Source organism: Neomonachus schauinslandi, chromosome 3 (genome assembly GCF_002201575.2).
Source record: "Neomonachus schauinslandi chromosome 3, ASM220157v2, whole genome shotgun sequence".
In the NCBI taxonomy this organism is placed as follows: Eukaryota; Metazoa; Chordata; class Mammalia; order Carnivora; family Phocidae; genus Neomonachus; species Neomonachus schauinslandi.
The window spans coordinates 148317609-148329726 of NC_058405.1; the positions used below are offsets into that span (position 1 = coordinate 148317609).

The following is a 12118-nucleotide window of genomic DNA, read 5'->3' on the forward strand; positions in this document are numbered from 1 at the left end:
TAATCTAAAATATTCTTGAGACAAATGAAAAATTTCAGAGAAAACAGCTTTATTTATATTCTGAATTTTATGTTGCATGCCTCAGATTACATACTCAAAGGAAAAAATTTTAATTTCACAAATGCAAGTATCTCGGCATGGTCTGCTAACCATATTCAAAGCCTCTGAATTTAAATACTCTGCCACAAGAAACATAATACTGGCCTCCTGAACTGGACCCTAATTTCTCGCTACGTTAGGAAAGGGCTGACAAAAGAAAGAGCTCACAACGTCATTATGATGGTGGACCCATCTTTAACTGGGTCTACACGCTTACTTGACATTTACCATTGGTCCAGGTTCGCCAGGTTCACCAGGAGGTCCTGTAGGGCCAACGCCACCCTAAAATTGGGAACAAATTATGCAAATAAATATAATTATATGTAAATTACATATACAAACCAAAGAAAACAGAATGCTAAATCATATATTCCTGCAGGATAGTGCAATTGCTTAAACTGCTGGCTCTCCCACATTCCAGCTCTGTGCCTTTGGGGGAGTTACTTAATCTCTCTAAACCTCAATTTCCTAACTGTGAAATAAGAATAATAATGCTACCTACTTCATTAAGCTGTTACAGCTCTCTTGATAACAACTGCATGCTAAGAACCTAGAATAGTGCTGCACAGAGGGAGTGTTCCATCGGTGGTACTTATCATCATGATCCTGACCATCGTCTTCCTCATCACCATCAACAACTACAGTTTTCTATTCATCCAGGGCAGTAATATAAAATGGCTTGAAGTAAGACTCCACACACATGATAATGACAATACGAAATCTTTGACAGAGCTAAAAATTCTTTTTTTTCCCTTTCTTTTGAAAAATTATTTCCTACTGCCCGTCAAATCACTACAAAAATTAAAAATATCTCTACACTATTTGATTGGTATTTGACATGCTACAGAAAGATAGTATTATACTCTTTGTAAAGATCCCATGGAGTGATTACCTTGGCTGTGATTTCTAATACCACATGGTGGTAGCCTTCAATGATCTGGTTTCACAGCCTCAGAGTTAGCACATAACCAATTAGGAGAATTTTCATTATGACATGAGATAATGATCTCATGACCAAAGGCATATAAAAATCCTTTGTATTGAGGCCAGTCACATAAAGAAACCAGATGATAAAACTTTAGCCCCATGAAGAAACTTTGAAAAACATGCAGCATATATTTCTGAATAGAAGTTAATTGAATACAGCCTGTTCAAAGTGAGCATTACAATATGAAATTTAAAGGCCAGCTGAAAGCACGCATGTCACAGAGACCTTATTTGTATGTTTTTATCTTGCTATAGTATGTAGTTTAATTATAAAAAGACTTACTTGCTGCCCTTGTAAGCCTTGAGGTCCCCTTGGGCCAACAGGACCCTTAAAAACAAATGAGAAGAAAAGTTGCATAGTGTTCATGACAATTAGGCCAAAGAGTTCAAAAATGTTGAATCAGGCTTAGAATCTGGAAAAGTGAAGCTTTGACAGTGAAAGATGATGACATTCTCCATTTGTACTCATCTGGAATGCAGCTAAATTCAAGAAGATTAAGGTTCGGGCAACATTTGGGATGATTTTATACATACTTTCACTCTCATAAAGAGAAAAAAGAATATGCCTGTATACACCCAGTGCCTCTGGGACAAGAACATTTGCATGCTTAAGGGGTGGCTCTGTTAAACCAGAATATCCAACAAAAGAAAAATCTTGGCAGGCAGTTAAGTAATTCTCAAACTGTCTATTGCGTTCTTCAGCATCACGGCAGGTAACTCTTATAGCTTTAATGAGTACATTGAATTAAAGATTTAGGAAGCTATCAATAATATTGACTAGATTATATTAAATGTAAGTTTAAAATTTTCTATGGCACTGAGATTTCTGGATTATTTCTTTCTTTCATAACAAACATTTAAAGTATCCACATAGGCTTTTTCCATTTAAACATGAAATGATTACACCGAGGCATGACAAAGGGAAGGAAAGGAAAATGCCATTTTAAAAATTGTATTAATCATATATCCATATAATTTTTGAGGTGTCAGAAAACGCAAAACCAATTAAATCAAAATCAAGTTTGTTCTTATAGGAAAAATTTAAATTTTTATTTTGAATTGATCTGGGTTTTAGCTAGTAAGAAAACAAAAGCTCCATTTAAAAAATAAACATATATGCAATTTGAACTTCAAATGGATGGAAACACATATATTTCAGAAACATATCCCAAGGTAATCATTGAATGAGCCCATACTGCTAGTGATTTAAAAAGTAGACAGACAGGCAGTGTTTAAGGATGGGTAAAAGAGGTGGTTATGTATGTAGTCTAACTTTACACTTGCTATTGCCCAGAATTCCATTAATCTGGGATGACTTTGAATTATGTTATGAGCAAAAAAGCATGGGAGAGTTGGATGGATAAGTGTTAATTTGTTCAGTGAGATTGTATTCTCCCAATACCCACGTTAAAGTACTTGCCCAGAGAAAATGGGACTCTTTGGCAGTTGAAGAAATTCAAAAGACGATGGGAATGGTTACTAGGCCCAGTCAGGAAACTGTAGAGTTGTTGGCATAAGCAGCCAGAGGATATTAAATAGGAAATAATGAAAATTAAAATGGCAAAACTTCCCATGTCAAAGTGATTTGCCAAATCACTGTTTCTAACAACACCATAAAAAGTATGGGTTTTGTTGTGGTGGTTATATGTTTTAAAATCCTTTATTTTCTTCAAATATTAAATGAAATATACAGGCAGCCCTTTATTAAAGTCAACAAATTCTTTGCACAGTTATGAATGGAACACCACTGGGCTTTTAATTGGTACACGGCAGGGTTTGACAAATAAACTGAATGAGTTAATGGAGGGATGGATTTGTTTAAGAAGACACATACTACTTTTTAACTAGCTAATTCAAACCTTGCTTTATATAATGTTATTTTCCACAAGAAACTTTGGTTATCAGTAAAATCTGCACTTACCACAGAGCCAGGCATGAGGCCTACTTGACTCCCAAGTCCAGATTTTTCATCTAACCCAGCCATCTGAGCTGAAAATGGCTGTAAAAGCAAATTGGTCATGTTATTTCCACAGTAAAAGACATAGATCAACAAACTTTTAAATTGAGAAATGCACATTCTCTGGGATTCTCATAGAATGACTCTTCTGAGAATCATTTTATACTTTTGACTTTAAAGCACAGAAAGAGATTTGAGTTCTTTTTCATTGTATGTGTTTTTGATTGAACAGTCTTCCTCAGAGTATTTTATAACTAAGTTCCTTCAGAACAACTACTGCAATGGGCCAAATGTCTCCTCCTTGGTAAAAGCATATACTGTTCTGCTGGTCTAATCGTTTTCAGCTTTAAATCTCTTTATCTGATTTCCTCCCACAATTGGAGCATTCCAAATGTCTGAACAAAGCCTAAAAGATGCTTTTAAAACATTTGTCCTGAAGATTCCAGTTTCCATTTCAGACTATTTTACTTAGATTATATTCTTGTTTCTTTGTTCATGACCAGTAAACTCTAACTGTATTTATGTAAGTTGATAAAGATTTTATAACCCTTTTAATGACTCTCTGACTGTTCCAAGAATTGGCAATGGTTTTATCTATTCTCTTTCACATCACAAAGACTCTGGTAACCCAACTGACCAAAACTGTCCATATATATTCCAGGAGTTTGATTAATTTCCAGATCTTAGTGGGGGAAATGTGCATACTGTTGAAAAAAATAAATTGGCAATTCCTTCTGCAATCAGTTGAGAAGCAACTGTATAAATTATAATAAAACAAAAATCCGATTTCAGTCCATATGTTCCCTAGTTTTGCTATGCATCTACTCATAAATCCCCGTCTGCCACTAAGAATTCAAGGAAGCATATATAGAAAGGTATTTTGTTTTATTTTATTTCTGGCAGGGAACTAAAATTGGGAAATCATCAGATAGCATTTTTCAGTCAACTCAACATGACACAGATTTTGTGAGCATTCTGAGCCTAGAGAACAGCCGAAGAAGAAAGATGTCGCTCTTTTCAATTTATATTGGGGAGAGTATTAGTAGTCCTTTAGAATCAATGGAAAGAACAAAACTGCAGAGTCCAGAACTGACATTGAAAAACACAAGTAATTTGAAGTGGTACTTTGAAAAATGCTATTTTGAATTTTCCAACAATTCTCTGTGGATTTCCTAGTTTTATTGTCACTCCATAGTAGCACTGCATTCACTTAGCTGCTCTTCCAGTCAAGGGCCAACATGTGAACTAAGACAACTTAAAATCATAATAATAAATCAAAAACTTAGGTGGGGGGAATGGGCAAAATAGGTGAAGGGGATGAAGAGGCACAAACTTCTGGTTATGAAATAATAAGTCACAGGGATGAAAAGTACAGCATAGGGGATACAAACAATAATACTGTAATAATATTGTATGGTGACAGACAGTGACTACACTTACCATGGTGAGCATTGAGGAACGTATAGAATTGTTGAATCACTACATTGTACACCCAAAACTACTAGAACATTGTATGTCAACTATCCTTCAATAATAAAAATTTTAAAATTAACATATTATCTAAATATAATATTGAATAATGCATAGAACTCACCCTGCTCATGCCATCAGGTCCTGGGTGGGATGGATGTCCAGGAGGCCCTGGGGCACCGGGTTGACCAGGAACACCTGGTTCTCCATCAATTCCCTGAGGACCACGAGGACCCTGGGAAAACAAGCCAGCACAAATTAGAACACATTGCCAAATATGTACTTAGTAGAAAGCTAAAAGCACAGACTTCTTGATGGAGATGAAGTGTTCATTATTTTAAAAAGGAATAGACATACTGTACACTTCCAATTCTATGACATTCTGGAAAAGGCGAAATTATGGAGACAGTAAAAAGATTAGCGGTGGCCAGGGACTGGGGTGGGAATGGGGAGATGAAAAGGCGGAGCACAGAAGAATTTTAGAACAGTGAAAACACTCTGTGTGATACTTTGATGATGAATATGTGCCAGTATACGCTCGTCCAAACCCATAAAATGTACACCATCAAGAGCAATTCTAATGTAAACTATGGATTCTGATGGGGGATCTTGATAATGGGGAAGGCTATGGATATATGGGGACGGAGCGTATATGAGAACTCTCTGTGCCCACCTTTAAATTTTTATGTGAACCTCAAACTTCTCTAAAAAGAAAATAATAAAGTCCTATAAAAAAAAATCAATAGCAATCCAGCCACCTACAGTAATTTCATCAGCTCTGCTGACACTGCTGATTTCAGCACTGGTCACAGCCTCTCCATCAGGGCATGGCTGTACATTCTGGGTAAAAGCTTCACTCTTGATGTATGAAATCCCCAGTAATGAGCCTTCTTGGAATAATTATAAAATTGCATTCAGTTCACCAGTATTCTAGAACAAGCTTCCCTATTTGGTTGGTTTTGTGGTGTTTAATAAAAATTTCTAAATTCACTTGTCTGTCTTAGATTACAGTTAACTATATATGTGCCTACTTAACCTCCTCCCACCAAAAAAATATCTGAAAGCCCCTTGACTGGGGTTTGTGGTTTTTTCATTTCTAATTTTTTAAATGTTTTGTATAGTTCTTGGAACAAAGTAGGCACAATATATGCTTATTACATTTTCACATTTCAATCCTCTTTATTCTAGTCCTTCAAGTCTGGCACACTTTATTTCCTTTACCACCCCCAAAGGTAGACCAGACCAATGAGAAACAGAGGGAAAGGCACCGTGACCCAGCCTAGGTCAAGTAGAACTAGCCAAGTCTAGTTCTCAGAGAAGTGAGCAATGATTTCTAGCTGCCAAATTCCACCCTCCTCCCAACCCACATTCTGAAGGCAGCTTGGTGAACAGCCACGTCCTCAGTGCTGGAAATGCTCCATCCCCCAACCTCATCATTCCCACAAGCCTTGTGAAGCATTTTCTGACTTTTTAACCCTGAAGTCTTAACAGACTTTCAAAAGAAAGAAGGGACCAAAGAACTCAAAAGTCAGTATGATTTTCATAATTAGAAGCAGGGATCAAGAAAAATATAGTAAGGGAATTGGAGTTTAATAAAAGAAGCTTCTCATGCCTAAACATGAGAACACCTCCTGGCTTACAATAAGTAATTAAAATATGAGTTGATACGGCAGAAAGAATAAATATAAAACAAGCTGAGATGGGAAAGGGGGCAGTTTGCATATAATGGCTTTGGGGAGGGTGGCATAATAGCTATTCAGTAATTTAATTAATATATTCAAACATTTATATAGATTCATATAGATATGTTTACTTCTTGGAAGAGTAGAATATAAGCAAACTTATCTATTCAAATAGAAGTAGGTAGTCTGAAAAACTTCCACTTTAAAAACTAATTTCTCAGAAAATTATTCTCCTCCTTTATCAACTCAAACATTTTCTGACTCCTAAACCACTGTCAATTCACTGAACTCTTTTAATTATACTTAAGAGGCTGATTTTAATTGCTATCTAGGACTCCTGGATCATAGGAATGTGAGCACCATCAGCTGGAAGTTCATATTGTCAATAGTGGCACAGAAAATGTAGTAGTCTGATCTACTCAAAGAGCCTTGTGTGGAAAATTTCTAATGTCTTTTTGAAATGTGAAATTGCTAATTGATAACCAGGTATTGTTATACAAGAAGTGAGCTGAAACATCTCTGCTCCCAAGGGGATTTCTAAAGACAACACCAAAAACTACATTTAGTGTCAGTGAGAATAGAGAGAAGTTTGGGTAATATTAATCCTCAAAAATTGTGTCCTTTCTCCATCCTCTGTGATTAATAATCATGTTTTAAAGTCCACTCTGAAGACAGCCCACTTTTCTATTGACTTCATGATGCACTCTGTGTCTCCAAAGCATCTACTCTAAATAACCTACATGATTTACTCTTATGCAAATTGAGATTAAAATTAATAAAAATTTGTAAAAATTATCCAAAATTAAGTGAACATAATTGTAAGTGAAAGTAAGAAAAATATAGTACATGAGCAGTTTTACTAAGAAACATTGAAAACAAAAACTATAATTTGGGAACACATTAAAATATATACCTTCATATTTCTAAGTGAGCTGAATTATATACATTTTATATTAAGGTAAATATTCCATTTATCCTCATTCCCACCCATCCCCCAGGATACTCTAGTACTAATCTTAGTCAGCCATCTACAATGAAAAGTACTTATTGTGTAAGACTGATGAATACAGACCTGTACCTCTGAAACAAATAATACATTATATGTTAAAAAAAAAAAAAGAAGAAGATAGTAGGAAGGGAAAAATGAAGGGGGAGGAATCGGAGGGGGAGACGAACCATGAAAGACTATGGACTCTGAGAAACAAACTGAGGGTTCTAGAGGGGAGGGGGGGTAGGAGGATGGGTTAGCCTGGTGATGGGTATTAAAGAGGGCACGTACTGAATGTAGCACTGGGTGTTATACGCAAACAATGAATCATGGAACATTACATCAAAAACTAATGATGTAATGTATGGTGATTAACATAACATAAAAAAGTACTTACATATTGCCACTAGGTGGCGACCTTTAAACATCCACAAATAGAAAAGACTAATAAATTACCTCAATGGTCAAGAACTTTATTCACCACAAACACACACAGACACACACACAGACACAGACACATACACAGACACACACACACATCATGAAATGTTAGAGTTGGTGAGATTGTCCCATTTTACAGATGAGGAAACAGATCTACAGAGGTTAAGTGTCATGTGCAATTAGAACTCAGCACACCATTGTCCATCTTCTGACAGACAAATTGCTAGTTTGTCACTATAAAGTTATCAGGCTAACTTAGTTAAAACCAAGGACATATGATGAGAGACAGTCCCGATGGTCATTGGCTAGGAACGAAGGTTTCGTGAGAGTATCTCTGTAGCAGTAGTTCTTGATCCTGAGCACTGTTGCTCTCCTTCCCCAGGGGGACATTCGGTAACATCAAGAGACATTTTTAGCTATCACAATTGTATGAAGGAGGAGGACAGGTATTGCCACTGGCATCTAGTGGGTAGAAATCAGAAATGCTGCCAATCATCCTACAATGCATAGGAATCACGTGGCCCCAAATACCAATAGTGTTGAGCTTGAGAAACCATGCTTTCCATTGTGAGATTTCTGTGTGTTCTTGATGGTAATGGAAGCAGAGGGAGAAACTGGTATTTAAGATTGCAGTAGCAGCCTACATTGTGCCAGCCACGGCTTTTGTCTGGTAAGCGGCTTCTCCATGTCTTAGGACCTGAGGCAAAGTACTCTACCTACAGGTATTTTGTGACATCATGCCAGGATCTTGCAACTGGCCATGTTGGAAGCATTTACACCAGGGAAATCAGCAAAAGTACAGGCACGTCTTTTTTTAACGAGTCAATTGTTAAACACCTACCATCACACCACTGCTTGCTAGGATTAAGAGAACAGATTTCCTATTTGGGCATCTGCCAAGATTGTTTTGCTTAATTCCAAATAAATAGCTACTCCTCTTACACACACACACACACACACACACACACACACACACACCCCTAATTCTCATTGACTGTCTCATTGTTAACCAAGATAGGAAGTGGAGCATATCACACACTAAGTCAAGTAGAGAAGGCGGGGCAAGAGTAGACTCACTGAATCCTAATAAGGAATTCTGAAAGTCTAACCACTATTTCCGTAGTAACTTCCACCTAGACTTAGGACTCAGTGTTATCAATTATTTAAGGGCATGAGTACAGTGATGCACATTATTTTCTGCATGGTCCCCTGCGCTTCACCTAACTGAAGTTATCTTCTATCTGTTTCTGTCCTTCTAGACCCTGGGCAGACATCTGGAGAGCCACTAACAGTGTTCAGGCTCCCAACACTGCTGAGGCAGCTCAGTAAGCACAGCATGAAGAATGAAGAACAGCCTAGGGTCATCAGAACACAGCCTTCCTACACACCTATAGGACTATGCCCCGTTTCCTTGGGAAAACTGTCATTTACCGGCACGCCTGCCAATACCATCCATAACTCCAGCATCAGTTTGGAAAAAGTATTGTCATCATGCTATACTTGGTCAAATGTGTGGAAGCATAAAATAATATCAAAGAGGAAACCAGTGGCAAGAGTTTCTAGTGACAGGATCTAAAATATATTTTTCCTTATTTATATATTCAAGGTGGTTTGTTGCTTCCTTGCTCATCTATTTCTCCCATCCACATATGGATAAACACATATTTGGAAGGCTAAAAATCTAGAGAGTTAAATTTAGTAGATGTCATTCGACAGAAAATTAAACAGCACAAATTTTTCTGATTAAAACATAAGATACTGACAGCAATACAAAAATTATTCCAGTTATTTAATACATGAAAGACATTAGTTTCTGAGGGTGAGATCTAAAAAGAAAAAGAATTGCTATCCTAGGACTTGGTAATAAGAAAAAAAATCTGGCATATATAATATCTTCATGTTTTATCTCAAGGGTATAAAGTTGATCATTTAAATTTAGAGGTGTTCCCTTTGTTCTGGTAATGGATTTTTTGATTTTTTAAAATGACTCCTTTGATAACTCTGTATCGGCTGTGCAGTGAAAAAAGATAGAGTGCTACTTGGGAAATAAATTCACTGTACAACCACTTGAAAGAAAATTTAGTCCTCTAATAATTTTTTCCTTTATGCAGTTTGGTTATTCCTGTAGCAACCACAGATCACAGAACTAGGGTGTTTTATCTCAACAGTGCATTCCTGGCATTGTTCACTCATGATTTACAACTTCTGAAAACAACATGAGGTATTCATTATGTTTCCTTAGGTTCTACTTTATTTTAGTTTGGCCTCCTGAGGGACGAAGAAACGTCGTTTGTGTTACCTACGAAGATAATAGGTAATTATTACCATGTGATCATTTCCTCTGAATCAGAAGAGACACACAATCACTTCATGACCTGAATTCTGTCCCATCTGATAGAGTTGAGAGAGAAACAGTGCTACCAACTCTTCGCTGCATCCACGGAATGCAGTCTCGATGCGCTGACTCGGTACAGGGCACAATTCACAAAAAAGGCGACTCTGCTGTCAACTTACAGGTTTTCCCTTTGGGCCCCTCTCTCCTCTTGGTCCTTGTGATCCGGGAGGTCCCTAAAACAGAAAATGATGAGTAGGCCTGCAAAACACACATCCTTCAGATGTTTTTGTTTTAAATGTTCGCTTGATCTAAGAAAACTGGAAAACAGAAATATCACTCTTCTTTTCTAATTCGATTCAGTCGAAGACTATAGAAAATAAAGCCATGTGCATATAAAAGCCCTGTGTACACAGAAAGGCTTTTTATGTTAGCAATGAAGCTTAAAGGCCTGTAAAGAATTAAAGAATTAAGTGCTACATCATAGTGTCACGGAGCCCAGTGAGCTGAACATATTACTTGAACAATAATTGCAAAATTTATAAGGATCATTTTTGCTGTCTTGTCCCAAGCAAGCCTTTGCTACTAAATGATGGCCACTAAAATACAGTTCGGATTTTTAGAACTACATAGATGTGCGAACCCCAAATTATCAGTGATCTGAGGGAACATACGTGTGTGTTTTCCATCTAGTTACCTAGGAATGCTACTGCTAATCCAAACCTGAAATCAGTAGTCTTCTATGCTAAAGCAGTAATATGCTATTCTGATGTGTAATTTCTCAAATGCTATGGAAATATGATTTAATATAATTAACAGATGAAATTAACAGTTTTAAACAGATAAAAGTAGCCTAACTTTAATCATTGTCAAACAATAGACAGGTGTGCCCTAATTTCAAGGAGTAAAGCTAATCTAAAATTAACAATGTAACAACAGATCGCTTTGCCTTTCACATAACCAACAAGGACACTAACCCAGAGAAATAACAGGGTTCATCAATTTCAGAACGAAATGATCTTTTATGCATCATTCATTGCTGCAAAGGAACACTTGAACTTGAAGCCGTTTCAAAAACAAATGTTTCAAGAAGCCAAGCACCATGGTTTTGCATTCTATTGTCTTTTGATGGGTATAATAGTCATAAAGATTTTCAGTATCTCGAAGAACTTAAGAGTACCATGAATGTTGGAGGAAACTACTTACTGCTGGTCCTGGACGCCCACGTATGCCTGTTACCTAAACGACAAACAAGATAATCTGTAAAGATGAAGTTTTGACAGAGTTTTAGAAAAATCAATAGTCAAACAAGTAAGAATAACCACAAAAATCCCAGTGAAATTTTTTAGAGCAAATGGATGTTGTCAATTGATGCCCGTGTCCTCCTTGCTTATGTGTTAGGACACTATCTAATTTGAACTCTAATACAGGGAGACTGTACTGTTACAGTGATTGAGCACCAAAGCTGGAGCCACGAGGCCTGGGTTCAAATCCTCACTAACTCTATCCCCTCCCAGTGGTGTGACATTGGACTTATCCTCTCCGTGCTTAATATCCCTCCTTCTGCAAAATGGTGATGATGACTATAAAATTACCTCCCTGGCAGAGTTGTGAAGACAAATAAATATTTGTAAAGCACTTAAAATAGCACCTAAGGCATAGTAAGTACACGTAAGGGTTTTTAAATGAAAGATAACAAATGAATGATTTACTTTCTAGGTAATCTTTGTTAAAAACAAGCCAATTTCAAGGCAAAGCAAAAATGCAAACACTGCCAAATAAATCAACATGCATATACTTTTTGTCTTGACAGAGTGATGACAACTCCTTTGAGATCGATGAGACTGCTGGTTGAAGAATTTTCATCCTACTTAATAATATACTTTTTGATCATGTACAGGTCTAAATAACTTAAGAATTCTTATAAAATAGGGAATTTCAATCAGGATAATGGCAAGACATATTTCCAGAAGTGTGGAACATTAAATCATGCCTTTCTATTTGGATTACATGGCTATTTATACTGTAAAAAATATACATCTTAACTATCACTTTACATCCATATATAATGTGCTTAACTTTGTAAGATCCTGATGTTCACTTTCAGTTGTGGGACAATAAAAGTCAGGAATATTGTAATAAATAAACATTAAATATTATAT

At 36.6% G+C, this 12118-nt stretch overlaps 1 protein-coding gene across 1 annotated transcript in view; it reads right to left on the reverse strand.

Moving 5' to 3' along the window:
- Positions 1-12118, reverse strand: part of COL5A2 (collagen type V alpha 2 chain) — a 143204-nt gene that overhangs the window by 53225 nt on the left and 77861 nt on the right. Inside the window, exons 5-10 of the mRNA XM_021703353.2 lie at positions 11163-11195; positions 10139-10192; positions 4638-4748; positions 3008-3085; positions 1370-1414; positions 328-381 (exon numbers count right to left, since the gene is read on the reverse strand). Of these exons, the coding sequence (XP_021559028.1) occupies positions 328-381; positions 1370-1414; positions 3008-3085; positions 4638-4748; positions 10139-10192; positions 11163-11195 (375 nt within the window). The remainder of the gene's footprint in view (positions 1-327; positions 382-1369; positions 1415-3007; positions 3086-4637; positions 4749-10138; positions 10193-11162; positions 11196-12118) is intronic.